Source organism: Electrophorus electricus, chromosome 18 (genome assembly GCF_041902795.1).
Source record: "Electrophorus electricus isolate QZ-2024a chromosome 18, ASM4190279v1, whole genome shotgun sequence".
Taxonomy (NCBI): Eukaryota; Metazoa; Chordata; class Actinopteri; order Gymnotiformes; family Gymnotidae; genus Electrophorus; species Electrophorus electricus.
Genome location: NC_137514.1, coordinates 11,140,001 through 11,155,701, shown reverse-complemented (window position 1 = coordinate 11,155,701; position 15,701 = coordinate 11,140,001). Strand labels below are relative to the sequence as shown.

At 42.5% G+C, this 15,701-nt stretch overlaps 2 protein-coding genes across 14 annotated transcripts in view; both read left to right on the top strand.

Moving 5' to 3' along the window:
- Positions 1-10,375, top strand: part of itsn1 (intersectin 1 (SH3 domain protein)) — a 40,157-nt gene extending 29,782 nt beyond the window's left edge. For 11 of the 13 annotated variants that reach the window (XM_081701534.1, XM_081701535.1, XM_035534901.2 and 8 more), the window contains 11 exons: positions 2,488-2,609; positions 3,014-3,120; positions 3,674-3,857; positions 4,083-4,181; positions 4,292-4,459; positions 4,837-5,049; positions 5,198-5,319; positions 5,962-6,044; positions 7,021-7,104; positions 7,363-7,536; positions 7,734-10,375. In XM_081701534.1, coding sequence (XP_081557660.1) covers positions 2,488-2,609; positions 3,014-3,120; positions 3,674-3,857; positions 4,083-4,181; positions 4,292-4,459; positions 4,837-5,049; positions 5,198-5,319; positions 5,962-6,044; positions 7,021-7,104; positions 7,363-7,536; positions 7,734-7,882 — 1,505 coding nt within the window. In that variant the 3' untranslated portion in view covers positions 7,883-10,375. Of the gene's footprint in view, positions 1-2,487; positions 2,610-3,013; positions 3,121-3,673; positions 3,858-4,082; positions 4,182-4,291; positions 4,460-4,836; positions 5,050-5,197; positions 5,320-5,720; positions 6,045-7,020; positions 7,105-7,362; positions 7,537-7,733 lie in introns of those variants that run through there. The other 2 variants (XM_081701536.1, XM_081701537.1) reach the window with 2 other exon arrangements.
- A 4,165-nt stretch (positions 10,376-14,540) lies between these two features.
- The window catches only part of pknox1.2 (pbx/knotted 1 homeobox 1.2), a 14,035-nt gene continuing 12,874 nt past the window's right edge, over positions 14,541-15,701 (top strand). Inside the window, 1 exon segment of the mRNA XM_081701225.1 lies at positions 14,541-15,700. Within this exon segment, the coding sequence (XP_081557351.1) occupies positions 15,648-15,700 (53 nt within the window). The 5' untranslated portion in view covers positions 14,541-15,647.

The following is a 15,701-nucleotide window of genomic DNA, read 5'->3' as shown; positions in this document are numbered from 1 at the left end:
CCATGACATAAATCACAGGACCTGGTAAATAACGTATCATAGCTGACCTGTGTCCTAGTATCTTACATACTCAAGTGGGGTTTTAATACATGTGTATATAAACCTGTCAAGTTACGTGAGGTGTGTGATATATATTAAAACATTTTTTTTTTTCCATTCATTTTGTATCGGAACATTTAGTGTTTGAGCAAAGTAAAATAATGTGAGGCAATTGACAGTATGACTAGCATGGTCCTGGTCACTGAGGTCCTCCTGAAGAGTGTTGTCATGTAGAACGCCCCTCCTCCACCTTTCTACAACACTTGGGGGCCTGTCAGTCGTTTTGATGGGCACGATGGGACCTCTCCATTCATCCAATCACATGCCTCCAATGTTTGTCACATGTTCATACCAAAACATTGAACGGATAGGCCTGTGTTTGTGTGCTTGCTGTTTTACTTTTGTTTCTTTGTTTGTTTTGTGTCAACTGTTCAGTTTTGTTCATTCGTTTCATAGTGTTTGTGTGTCGGGGTTGAGAAATGGTGTTACAAACCAAATACTGCACAACTGCCACTTCGGGGAAATGGTACAGCAATGGATAGTGTAAACACACACACACTTTTATGTTGGAACTGGTGCACATGTAAGGACTCCAGTCTGCCATCGAACAGGGGTTGTCTACTGAGGATTCAACATGTTAATTTCTTGTGTAATTTGTATTTCTCGTTTTAGATCAAATAGTTCTTTTACAGCCACCTTTTTTTTTTTTTTTTTTTTTTTTTTTTTTTTTTTTTTACACTACATTTTCTTTCAGTTAATTTTGAAATGTATTTTTGATTGGTTGGTTTAAAAAAACAAAAAAACAACTCAGTCTCTGTATGACTACATGGCTACTATCTATTTTGATCAAGACGTTCTAATTCGTAGTGTTTAAAGTGTACATAGGATAATGGGTGTACCCTTCTGAAACAACATAATGGATACACAGAAATGACTTGGGAAGTTACCTAGCTCTGTGAAATGAACATCCCTCCGAGCTGTGAAGTTTGAGCCCTAGACCCACACACACACATTTTATATATATATATACTTTGACAAAAAGCCTGTTGAACAAATATGATAAAGAACTATATCCCAACATCAAAACTGCTAATCACAAATGCTTATGAATAAAAAAAAAAAGTGTTTACAACTGCAAAATGAAAGACTGGTATATTCTTTTTAATTCAAGAGAAAGAAACCAAGTCCTTGTGCTTTTATAATCTTTCATTTTTTTCCTGCTTGTTAGATAAAGCATGACATATTAATTTATGCTTAAATGTTATTGTACTCATGGTACCATATCAGCTCTGATTTACTTGTTTTTATATCACATAACAGTATTGTAATTTTAATTGTTCTATAAAATATGAAAATGTCATTCCTGTTGTCAGTCAACCTGGTTGTTTTATTGTTGTTTTTGTTTTGTTTTCTTTTCTTTTCTTTTGGTCCTCCCACTCTGCCACCTCTTGTGGTTCCTTATTGGTTCCACAGTGTAAAAGTATTAGTGTGCTGCTTCTGATAGGTCCATTGAGCTGTACTTGCTCCTCCTCCCTGGCGGGTATTGTGCAAGGTGTGTGTGGGGGGGGTTGTTCCATTATTGCCTTTTGGGAGCACAGCATAACTTTAAAAATGTCTCGTTCAGTTTCAATATCTGTGATACTGTATATGAACGTGAAATGCATTGGAGAAATTTTTGTTTTGTTTTAAAGCTGACACAGCAAGTCCAGAACCTTAACCATTGCACACAATCACAAGGTTAATGCAACATTTTATCAAATAAATAAATACAATTAAAAAAAAAATGAATGTACAAAAGAAAAAAAAATATAACAGATCCTTAGCTTTAATAAAAGTGTCATGCTATCTTTATAGAAAATTACATGTAACCATTAAAGAACTCCATGGCAATGGTGGCCTTGTGTATTTTCTTGGAGGTGTTTTTGATTGTTCTGAGCCACGATGTAAATATCACTCTTAACGAGCACAAGGTTTTCAGTTTGTTGTTACCACTCGAACTGCTCTGTTGGTTAATAATCCTTTTAAGTGTGCTTGTTTACCAGTACCACATAAGCCATGTGCATATTGTATTTATATAATATCACCATTAATATACTTGAGTATTTTCTCCCATTTACAGTTATTCCACCAGCCAGCATCTTGTTTCAGCTTTGCGATGTTAATTTGTTATGGAGTGTATGATATTGGTTGTCTGTCTAATACTACATGTAAGATATTACTGTAGTAAGAGCTATGAGACAGGACGGGCACAGACAGTGTTAATGCTACGTCCCATGCACTAATGTTGCTGTGCGTACCCTCTCCAGAGCCCTGTGTTATGATTGGCGTTTAGTGTTTAGACATGTCCTGACATGCAGAAAGAAAGAACTGCCCGTTTTGTAGTGCGTACCGGGAGCCAAAATGCTTTCTGCGAGGGGATGAAAGCAATGACCTTTGCCCTGTGTACAGGGTGCGCTGACCTCCACCTCTTGGACATGCTGAGCCCGATGGAGAGGAAGCGGCAGGGCTACATCCATGAGCTCATCGTCACAGAGGAGAACTACGTCAACGACCTGCAGCTCGTCACAGAGGTAGGGTTGTGGGGTTTTTTGGGGAGGGGACGGTCATGAGGTCAGATTCCACCTGGAGTTTTCAGAGACTGATGAGCGTAAGAATCAGAGAGTCCATGCATCACTCACATACCCAGACGCGGAAACTATTCAAGTAGACGTAGCATCGTTAATGTAAACGGAGAACAGAAGAGTTCTGGATTCTGCATTTCTTTGCACTAAAAGTGATTAGATCCAGAAAGTTTAAAAAGACTTGTTCAGCTAAAATGTTCTGTTTCAGTGAAAAAAAAACAAAAAAAACCACGCAGCAGCTAACCATGTTGAGACTGGTGCGGTTTCATTAAGACCTTGAGTTGCTCTGTATCTCCTAGCTGTGGCTTGCAAGATGAGCGTCATGGTAACGGTACCTCGTCTGCCTCTCTCAGACCTTCCAGAAACCTCTGCTGGAGTGGGAGCTGCTGACGGAGAAAGAGGTGGCCATGATCTTCGTCAACTGGAAGGAGCTAATCATGTGCAACATCAAGCTGCTCAAGTACGACCCCTGCTGGTCCGCCCTGTGTATTCCCAGTCCGCTGCTCCGCAGTTATGCTGCAGATCGAGTGTCCTCCGGGGTTACCTGAGGTTGTGTGTGTGTGTGTGTGTGTGTGTGTGGTGTTTATGATGGTTTTAACTGGAAAGAATCAGACAGCGATAGGAAAGCAGGAACGCAAACTTCCGGTCTTTGTCTAGGAGTGGTGTTGGGTTTTTGGACTGAGCTCTATTACTGATCCGTTCTGTTGGGTGCGTCTCCTCCCACTCGTATACAAATGACTCCCAGGTTGGCACACAGGCCGCTACATCAGGTGCAGTGCACTTTGAGGGCAGCTATTTCAAATTCAGGCTGAGCGCTCAGCGTAACCATCTCCTGTGGGGCGGTTTCAGTGCTGATCCAGGGTCAGTTTTTGATTTTGTCGAACATAACATAATACTGACGTTCATTTATTTACTCGCTTATTTAAATCTCCCAACAAACGCACCTCACACTGACACCGAGGTACTGCCCCCACCACCCCTCCTCCAATCCCATCCCGTCCCGCCTCCCGTAGGGCGCTGCGGGTGAGGAAGAAGATGTCGGGCGAGCGCATGCCGGTGAAAATGATCGGGGACATCCTGACGGCACAGCTGCCCCACATGCAGCCGTACATCCGCTTCTGCAGCTGTCAGCTCAATGGAGCCACCCTCATCCAGCAGAAGACCGACGAGGTGCCCGACTTCAAGGACTTCGTCAAGGTGAGCGCCGCTCGAACCTGTGCTCGTCTCGGTGGTGTCGCTCACCTGGTAGAGCGAGGTGCTGCCAGCACCAAGCTCATGGGTTCGATTCGCAGGGAGCATGTTTACTGCCTCACTGATGGGATTTGTAAAAGCATTTTTAAGTAGGACACTTTTTAAATGTAAAAATCTAAGATGCAATGAAGGTAAATTGGGGTGGTTCCCATATCTGTGTATGCGTTACAGAGGTTGGCCATGGACCCGCGCTGTAAAGGCATGCCTCTCTCCAGTTTCCTGCTCAAACCTATGCAGAGGGTCACACGGTATCCCCTCATAATCAAAAACGTATGTGCGCGCACACACACACACACACGTGATACTCCCTCATCAAAAACGTATGTATACACACACACACACGCGGTACCTCCTCATCATCTGAAATGCACCTCCCCCAGATTTTGGAGAACACGCCAGAAAGTCACCCGGACCACAGCCACCTGCGGCAGGCCCTGGAGAAGGCCGAGGAGCTGTGCTCACAGGTCAACGAGGGCGTGCGCGAGAAGGAGAACTCAGACAGACTGGAGTGGATACAGGCGCACGTACAGTGCGAGGGGTTGTCTGAGGTGCGTGCGGACACTTTTAACATACGCTCGCGCACATACAGGCTAGCTATAACGTAGTTTGAGCTCTCCGTAATACACTGCATGCACAGCTGCGCTAGGTTAGGGTATGAACCCACATAACACGCACACGCCATATGAGGCCATGTAGTACACACAATTACACGAGCACAAACTTTAAACACGGCCACGTACGTATGTATGTTAGCATGGGCAGGGAACAGGGTTGATTTTACCACAACTAAACTTAGTCAATCAGAATACCAAAGATGACATCACCCTTCCTCTTTGACTCATTGCTCTGCTACTCCTGACCACGTCAAAACCCTGATCCATGTGCGTCCTCGGCGTTGACCACCTCTTTCGCACTGCCACTCCAGCAACTGGTCTTCAACTCGGTGACCAACTGCCTTGGCCCCCGCAAGTTCCTGCACAGCGGCAAGCTTTACAAGGCCAAGAGCAACAAGGAGCTCTACGGCTTCCTGTTCAACGACTTCCTGCTGCTGACGCAGGTCACCAAGCCGCTGGGCTCCTCCACCTCCGAAAAGGTGTTCGGCGCCAAGTCCCACCTGCAGTACCGCATGTACAAGACGGTGAGCGACCGCGCGTCCGTGCTTCGGTCCCGCGACGTCTGACCTCAATGTAAAGCGTGTAAACTGTGCTTTGCTGCATGTAATTTTGAACGCCGCTGTTCCTGCCTGGTGACTGTTGCTGTGACCTGCCGTGTGTTCACCCTTTTAGCCCATCTTCCTGAACGAAGTTCTGGTGAAGCTCCCTACCGACCCCTCCGGAGACGAGCCCATCTTTCACATATCCCACATAGACCGAGTGTACACCATACGCGCAGACAGCATCAATGAGAGGTATACATTGACGCTAGGGATGCACAATATATCGCTTCTTTATCAGTATTGCGATACTCGCACTGGCAATACTGATTACACAGAGGCATAGCCTAGAGGAAATGATCCCTCTTACAAATGTTTCTAATGAGTGTTCGCTGTGTGTTTTGTGGAGAACTCACATAATTCAGTACTTCGTTTAGGTCTTTTTGGACTCAAATGTGTAGTAATTTTATTACACTAAAGTATTTTATCCATGCAGCCCCCACAAACGTAGATAACTGTGCGTGCGTACGCACACACACACACACACACACACACCCCATTTAAACTCCTTTAAGACAAGCGTGTCCTTGACACAGCTCTGTAGTGCGGTCCATCAAACTGGCCTTTGTTCCTGACCTCTGTTGGACCCTCGCCAGAACAGTGTCAACGTGGAGTGCAGAGCAAACCCCTGCCATGACATTAGAGTGACCCCTGAGCGATCTGGCCAGCCACTGCGCCTCCAAACGCTTCCTCTTCAACTGTCGTTCTCCACATCTTGCTGTGTCATTCGATTATGGTGCATCGCGACGACGTCTAGCAAACGTCAGGCTTGGATGGTAGACGATGATTTGCTAATGGCTCCAGAACTGATTTTGCAAATGGGATCATTCCGGTCAGGACAGCGTGGGTGCAGAAGATCAAGGCTGCCTCTGAGCTCTTCATCGAGACGGAGAAGAAGAAGAGGGAGAAAGCCTATCTGGGTGAGCTGACCGTGTTTGGCGTTTAAACACCCTGCTGTCAGCGGACAGCAGGGATGTTGCACACACACACCCCAGGATTCGTAAATTCTGCAAAAACATAAAACCTGCATAAGTTCGGTTCCATGTAAAAAAAAAAAAAAAAAAAGCAAGTAAAATGTCTCAAGTGCTGATGAGATAACAAGCTCATTTCACGACTCGGGGCATTTTCACAGTTGTCCAGAACACTCGAGTCCACACCCAGGACCGACTGTTGGCTCGTTATCGCTGGCTTGCTTTCACACACAAGTATTCCGTCCGAACTGTGGATTCTGGCGCTTTTCTGGCGCAAGTTTGCAAAAAGTTAGTCACTAGGTTCATCTGTTTGCTGCTTTTTTATTAATCTCTTAGATAAAAACACTCAACTTGTGAAAACTACACAACTACACTAAACTACATGGCATTTCACCGTGCAGGAGTACATGCAAACAAGGGGAAAGTTTATTGCCATGCGGGTCAGCACAGACATGTGTTTTTTGCCACGCTCTCAGAAACACGCACAGTAATCTTGCCCCAGTCCTAAGTGTGGCTTTATCAGAGATGTGCTGATGTGTAATAGTGAGAACATGGGTGTATCATATGGTTAGCCTACATGAAATATACTGCAATTCTTTCCCCACCATGACGACACTCGAAAAGTGATGTGACAAGGTGAAACGGTCACATCAGGGCTGTGGACCGCTCCCGGGCTCGAAAACAGCCTTCACAAACGTAGCAAACTAGGAAAAAAGCTCCAGTGTGAAAACGCCCAGAGTATCAGGCGTGTTCCGATTTGTTTTGATGGGCTTTTGCTGGAGCCACACAGCCTCGCCTCCCCCACCTCTGTGTTAATGACGTACACCACTTAAGGGCTCCGCTCACATTTCTCTTCTCACTTGGTGTGTGTGTGTGTGTGTGTGTGTGTGTGTGTGTGTGTGTGTGTGTGTGTGTGTGTGTGTAGTGCGGTCGCAGAGAGCTACAGGCATCGGCAGACTGATGGTAAACATTGTAGAAGGAATTGAGCTAAAACCATGTCGTTCTCATGGTAATAACCTGCGCCTTTTTACATGATCTTTCTCTCTCTGTCTGTTTCTCTCTGTCTCTCATAGCTCAAGGACTCTTTCTTTCCGTAATGAATTCATTGTTGATGTATTCAAATTGCTGTTTTTGCTCATTTATTTTTTTAGAACTTGAAATTAGCTGATTGTTGGACAAAGTAGTACCCTAGTTAAACCACTAGAGTTTTGTACTATAATGGCGTGTGTCTGTGTGTCTGTGTGTGTGTGTGTGTGTGTGTGTGTAGGTAAAAGTAACCCATACTGTGAGGTGACTATGGGTGCTCAGTGTCACATCACTAAGACACTGCAGGACACACTGAACCCCAAGTGGAACTCAAACTGCCAGTTCTTCATCAGAGACCTGGAGCAGGATGTGCTCTGTGTGACTGTATTTGAGAGGGACCAATTCTCTCCTGATGGTGAGCCACACACGCAAGCCTGCATAAATAAATCCCGTCTTATGATCTTTTGATAACGTTTGGCACGTGTATGACCAGTGTAACGTAGACAGCGGTTTACCCTCATACTTTCTATAAATGAAACACTGTCTAGACACCTCTTCTCTTGCGTGTGTGTGTGCGTGTGTGCGCGCGTGTGTGTGTGTGTGTGTGTGTAGATTTTCTTGGCAGGACAGAGATTCGACTGGCAGACATTAAAAAGGACCAGGGTTCAAAAGGACCAATTACTAAGAGGCTCCTCTTGCATGAAGTCCCCACTGGAGAGATAGTGGTCCGGCTCGACCTCCAACTGTTCGACGAACCCTGACACACACACACACACACACACACACACACGCATGCACACAACATGACTTTTGACTTTCTTTGGCCCCAGATTCCATCATGCCCCCGACTCCATGGTACAAACCTACCAGTCTCTCGTGACAATCCCACATCACTCGGTACCATGCCCCACCGTGAGTGTGTGTCTGCGTGTGCAGGAGAGTGACGTTGGTGGGACGGGTGCTTGCAAATGTGAGCTGTAATGGTGTTACACTGTTCTCTAGGAGTTTTTATGTTTGGTTTGTTTGTTGGACTTTTACACTCCAAGAGCGGAAGCTGAAGGTGACAGTGGTAAGGAGCTAACGCCAGTATCACTGCTTTACTAACAGTCCCGTAGGCCCCGTCACTGAACTTCCCAAGCCTGAGGGCTGTAGCCAAGTTCACTTTTTCACATTCACTGGCTAATCTATATAGCAAATGGCGAATTTCTAATGGGCTTTGCCTTGGCACAGAGAGCATCTAAAATGTATGATCTTAAAATACTACAAACTACACAGTAGAAATGTGATGCAAACGAGAACAGGTTGACAAATCCCTGTTTGTGGTTTTAATGCCTTGTTTATTCCCTAGACTACTAGTGACTTTGTCAGTCCTCTCAGTTTTACAAATCCTCTCCGTTCTGGAATTAATGGGCTTCTAGCGTTCAAACGCACATTCTAGAAGAATGTAGCAGTTCTTCGAAGCATCTTCGAGAGAATGTGCCATTCCAGAAAGTATTTGGACACACCCGAGGCTCTAGAAAATAGTTTGCCAAACTTCATAGCCAAAAAATTGCTTCAGTTATTCGGTATATGGAATTTTCCCCCCACATTCAGTCTTACTTTGCATCCTCACAAGTCCACGCAAGTTTTTTTCCAGTTTCCTTCCAAAAGTTGACCAAATACATGAATGCAATGAAGAGGCAGATTTCCTAAGCAAGTAAGTGAACTCTCAGTCTGGTTTATGAGAGAGGCAGAGCGGATCACCCTTAAGCTTCAATATATATGTGAAGAAGGTGAAACCGTTTGGGGAATCATTCCTACCTGTAGCGTGAAGAGCTGGCCACGAGTCTTTATGAACGACCCATCAAACACCATGCAGTAAATCAGGCTTTCCCACTATAATACTAGCACTTGCCTCAAATAGTTTTGCTTGTTCCTTGTTGTTTTGTTTGGTTTTTTGTGTTGTTTTTTTTCCCCTTTTATGTGTTTTTGTTTTTACTGAGAAAGAAGCAAATATATCAGCCCATTGTAACGCCTTCAAGAGTGTGTTCTGATACACTATTAATGCTGTACCGATATACATAATATAACGCCAGTTTCCATAGGTGTCATTTTAATTTCACAAAGTAAGCTATTTACCTTATTTGGTATTTATAATTGATGCTGTGTTACTAATATGTTCAGTTGTTTTATTACTGCTTTTTTTGGGGGGGTGGGGGAGAGATTTCCATATTTTTCTCTAAAAGCCTCTGCTTAGATATTAGTGGTTAGCTAGTAGCGATTAATGCTGTAATCAGATTTCATTTGTAAAGATGGCATGTGTCAGGCTTAAAATTTTTGTTTAAAGATGTGCTTTTATTATTTGAAAAAACTAAATTGTCAATGGAATATTACCGTGCCGAGTCTGGAAATCTGGGAAGCTTGTATTACACAGAACTTGTGTGTATGAATTACAAGAGTCATCTGATATGCGTCAGAGATCAGGCTACAGGGTGATTGTGATGATCAGTTCAGCAGAACGCAACTTTCCTTCATAGAATGTTACTGAATAGTGCTGCTACTCCACAATATGTTTGTTGTTTAATCATAGGAGGGGGAGGGGGGTTCTTTAATTTATTATTTTTTTTTACTGTTCAGGAATTTAAAAGTGATTTGGTTTGAATGGATGGAATGAGAAATGGGTGCATTACTGAGCCTGAGAGTACATTTCTGAATAAAGGAGTACTGTCGTGTGTGCGTGTGTGCGCGCGTGTGCATTAGAGATGTGTGCAGACGCAATATGGACATACCTATTCCACTGCTGTGCTAGTGAGGTGTCAGACTCGCTGAGGTGAACTTCTTTTGCAGGTCGTGTAAGTTATTTCCCCTGGTGTGCGCACGTGTGGCACCATTTCTGAGTGCTTCAGTTTGTGCCGGGTCACCTCTCAAGCGTGGCAGTTGGAAATATTGCCCTCTAAAGGACACTGAAGAGGTCAGTGTGACCTCTTCTCCAACTCTCTCTTTTTCTCTCTGCATCTACCCCCCCTCCCCATCCTTGACCTTTGACCTTTCCCTCCCTTTTACTGTACCCTGCGCACTAGTAGACTCTGTCCCTTATTTTTTAATGAGAAACGTCCCAATGAGTTGACAGTATAGTACGCGTCTGTGTTTAAATCTTTGAAAGGAGTATAATATATTACAACTTGAAGAATAACGATGTTGATGACAGCGTATTGTTATCAATGTAGAAGCAGTGTATTGTCTTAAATGTTGCAATTAAAGCTCAATTGGACCAAGATGCTTGTCTGAACTAATTTGGGTTTCTGAGTGGAGCAGATTATGCTACATATGTTTAGTAACCTTGTCTTCAGACAGTCTACAGCCTGTGGGGGTTTTTCTCTCTTCTTTTAGAAATGCTATTTTAATTACACAAACACAACCTAGATGCAAGTGTTCTGTAGAAAATCATAAATTATTGTGCTTATATGTTTGCATTATTACATGAACAGTCATTTTCATACATGCCGTCTTTCATATACGTTACTTGTATTTGACACACACAGATATAATCATATAAATGTTTAATATTTCTTGTTTTTAGTAAACATATTTTTAGTAAAAACATTAATGCTAGTTCATACTCTATATTTTTAAAGAAATTAATATGGCATATGTGGTTCATGGGCTTACAGACCTACATGTAGGAAGCATCTCTGGAAAGACAGAAATTAACTCATCTAAATTCCTAACTTGCCTCCTGCTAAGGAGATCAGTGATACATTAACACAAGATCTACGATGCTTTTGTGCAGTCTGCATACTATATTGTCAACCTCGCACCAGGCTGATATTTTGGGGGCTGTATTATGAGTATACATAATAAATCCATATAAAATACTTAAGTCCATATAAAATAGTATATTACACATTATTTAAAACCTCTATGGACTGTGATGTAATTGCAGAGTAAAACATGTTACTAAGGTGCTTTCTAATCTTGCAGTGGGGCAACTCGCAATAATGGACTCTCCTCTTTAAATAGGCAGTTATCGCTAAGAGAAAGAGACGTGTACTGAAAGTCGTACAAGCTGTATCCTACGTTTCCTCATTTATCTTCTTTTAATTACAATTTAATCACAATTAATGTTACTGTTGTGTTCTGTTACTGACCTTTGTGTAATCTTTCAAATTAGATTTATATATATAGACAACATAAAATTTGTGACCTCATTTATTAACATGAAATTGCATTGTTGTTAATTTATAAATGTCTACCTTGTGGTACCTTGTCAACCAACATGTAAAATGAGAGTTTGTGATGGTTCAACATTTTGTATCTGAAACAGAACAGTTTCAGTGCCCCTCAGTTGTATGCCCAGGAGGTGCTTCCTGGTCATTACTAGAACAGAAAGGGTTTCAGTAGGCTACTTGTAACCTAACAAATGTTGAAATATATAGTGTGCAGTGACATCAGTGCAAATATTCCTGAATGTGAAAAATGTCAAATTAACCATCACCATCATAAATATTGTTTGCTACTTTGTGTAGTAAAAATAATTTATTGATTACATGCTGGGGAACCATGCTATTGTGCCAATATTGGATCCTTATAGGAAAAATGTTAAAAATAATAATCCGTTTCATTATGTTGTATATTATAATATTAGTGTCATGTTATGGGAAGTTCATTTGGAATTTCAAGAAAGAAGTCTGGCACACTGGCCCTCGGTACCAAAGCCGGAAAGCCCAAGTAGCCAATGCCTAGGACTGTTTATTTATTTCTCAGGAAGCCTGCAAATGGCACCAATTAAATTGTCTGCCCAAGTTCCAGCTGTCTTTAACGCTGGTTGGAAGTACTGCATAATTGATCCTCATAAGTGCTTTTAGCATCCTCATGTCCGCACTCTAGGAAAGCCAAATCCCAAAACAATAACAGATACTGGCAAATCACTACTGCAGAGGGCTAGCGAGGCTAACGAGTGAACAGTCAGTGATAACAGAAGCGACTTTGAAAACTGTACAGTCTGTCAAACCTACTGAATCCTACTGAACAGTCTGTTCCCTCGCTACTGTTGTTCCTTCTTCAAAAGTTCCACCTGCTGTAACTTCTTCTTGCACTGGAACGCTGACCCCAATTGTCACTGATGGTGACGCACAGAAAACCACAAGCAGTTAGTGCAGCGTCCGGCGTTTCACACACTACGAGGCCGCCGACCCTGTCTGGCCCTTCCACCGCTCGACCAACAGAGGAGACCGATTTAAACGATGCTACCTGTGGAGAAAGAAGGTAGGAAGGTCAAGAGACCGTGCACTTGAGCGTACAGTCACTGTGACTCTTGCACTGGTGAAATGAGGGGCCATAGAACTGCCTGTATCAGTGGCTCTGGTGCATAACCTGTAAGAGCAATACCTGAAACCACCCCAGCTGCTCCCACAGAGATCATATAGCCCCGGGGTCCCTGCTGCTGTCATCGGTCAGTGCCAGGGACGCCCCTGCCACTCCTGAAGCTTTTATTCCAGAATTTTCCCTGGCAGGAAATGATCCTAAAGAACCCATAACGGCTCTCGGCGTTCCTCCCACTGAGGATACTAAAGCTGAGGTAAACACGGAATCACGTCACTGTACAAAATCTGATCACACTGTAAGCTTAAGTAAATATGTTGCAAGCAAACACACATATATCACAGTTTTTTGCACTGTCAAATCATCCATTATTTTCATCACAGTTGGCTCGGTTATATTTAAATTCTAGTAATGCATTATTCAGACCTCACTGCAGTCATAGTCACACATACTGTACATTCCTGAGTGTAATTTTCACTGGTACCTAATATTCTCATGTAAGCCTTTTTCTGATTCAATGCAAAAGCCTCATTAAAAGTCTCATTAATGTTTCTTAATCCAGTTTTTTTTCTCACCTCCTGATTGAGTTTCAGATATTTTTTACGTTTTATGTTGTTGCAATTTATTATGCAAATACTGTGGCAAGTTAAAATGTCTGATTTAAATGAATTTGATTTAATGTTGGCCGTGAATGGAATAAAAATCTTGTTGAATTTTCTCTTTTTCATGTTTTGCTGTTTTTGCGACTTTTAAACTTTTTAATGTGTTTTTTGTCCCCCTTTACTTTAAGTTCCAGTGTATCTGAGGTGGTATGTGGGAAAACTTTACAGTATTAATGTTAATCCTCCTGCCATATATGAACACATTTATTACTTTTTTCTCTCTGCCCTAACACAACATTCAGAAACTGTTGATAATATCCACGAACACTCAGCCAATATCAAGTATACACACCAATGTCCATGTGAACTGAAAATCTCCTCTCCACTTTTCCATCTCATGCATATTAATGATATGCTAAACTATCCTGATTTCAGCACCTGCCCTTTAGTTTTATCAATGCCGAATGTTCTGCATGTCCCTCTGGGCCTCCGGTGGCCTGGTTGACGTAGGCCCAGGGTTTCAGAAAACCATTCCTGAGGAGTTGAGTATACTTCCCTGTGACACGGGCCTCGCCACACTCCCAGAGTTAAGGGTGCCAGGGTATAACTGTCCGTTACATCCAGGTTAATGTTCTGCCACATGTGTGGTGATTTGTCAAAAATGTTTTTAAATTGAAATCTTTTGTCCAGGGTATGTACTGGATAAGTCCAAATAAATGTATACTGCCTCAGCAAAACCAAAGAAATTCTATTTATATTATTATTATTTCCATTAAAAGTGTGACATTGTTATTGCAATGTTATCATTTTTAAAAGGTTATAATATAAAAATTGTTTGTTAAATTCTTACTGTTTTTTTTACTGACTGTGAACTTATATATATTACACATACATACACACACACACATGCTCCCAGCCAAAAGTTTGGACACACCTGACTAAATATATGTTTTTAATATAATTGTTTTAATCTAAAGGATTTTGCTTAAGTTTGTTTCTAAGATCAATATGAATGGGGAAAGGTGTTAGCCTATATATTAATTCATTTTCAAAATACACACACAATTTGCACCATCAGCAAATAGTTTTTCAAATAGGTTCTGCACCCTATCAGTGTGTGTATATATATATATATATATATATATATATATATATATATATATATATATGAGAATGTCTTCAAGACTGATGGCAAATCATCATAAATGAACTTTGGAGAATCTAAAATCAGCTATCAATATTTGTTTACCACAGCGGCACAGACACATTGTGTAGTTTTCCACAGCTATAGCTCCCCGGTATGCTGATGGTTCTCTGGGGGCGAGAACATTTTTATCGTAAAGCTTAATATCTCCTCCCACAACATGAATATTCATGAGCAAAGCGGCCTGCGTGCCTTACGTGGTGACGCCATACAACAACTGCGGGTCCCGATTGCTGCAGCCGCTTGTCATTGTGACGAAGATTGGCACTAAGGTAAGCTGTCACTCAAAATCTTCTTTTTTCACTCCCTATCAATCAGGCGATCTGGGCTACACGCTATAATGCTCTGGGGGCATAGTAAGGCGCTACTCGGGTGGGGGAGGTATCCCGATGGTTTGGTTTTATTCTGATGTTAGAAAAATGTGATGGCGGGTTTCGTGAGCGAATTTTCCGGCAGTCGAAGGACGAGAGCGTAGGAGCAAGGCCCGGTTTTTATGATCTTTTGTAGAAGTGCGAATGGCGGTTGCTTGTGGGGAGGGTTAGTCGGCCGTGCCTAGATTGATTGATAGGTAATGGGCAGGCTTTTATTTCAATTAAAGGAACAGACCGATAGCCGAATTTCCTCCCCAGATCAGCCTTCACGTTTTCTATCTTGGGGAAATAGCCGATGTTTTTTGACTAACTTTTGACATATAGTCTATGCTATTGTAAAATTGTTTTAAGTGGCGAGCTAACGTGTGCCCATTTCCCATCGCGTAAAGAGTTCCATTTTTTTATCAAAGTAAGTCAGGGGATCTCTCTTAAACACGTCCAGAAGGAACATGGCGGCTATGGTGTTTAGGGGAAGATTCGGAAACAGGCTACATAACGGATACAGCCTTCTCTGCCTCTTACCGTTCATTTTGTGGGCGCGCAAGTGCCAGATCGCGACTGTAGCTGTCCGACGACTTAAAAGATAACATGTATTGCTCCTAAACGGAAAATAATAGCGTTTTAAAATCGGTTTTCGATTTGAAACGCCTGCTCACGGCACGTCGTGCGGCAGTACACATGCAGGCGGTTTGAGTGCTTGTAGTCCGCTTCTGTAACACTTAAGACACAACTTGACACAATGCGATTTGCTAGTTAGTGCTAAGAAGAAACCCTGTCGGTCTGTAGCTGTATGCTTAAAGGCTCCCCCGCAAGTTGAATGACCTTTAGGTCTTGGACACAAAGCAAACATTTTCCGTTTAAACCCGAACCTACACAATTTAATTTATGTAGATTTATACGTAGGCTGTTTCCCAGACACGTGTATCAAGTATATTACAACCTCAGCTGTGTATTAAAATATAAGCTGCTCCAGTGCAACGTTATCACATATTCGCATAAGGTTCCGTAATGCACGAATATTTCTTGAAGCGTTAAATAAAGCGCTGATATGGTTGATAAAGGGCGTCTGTGTCCTTCCAGCTGTGGCGCTGAAGGCGGACTA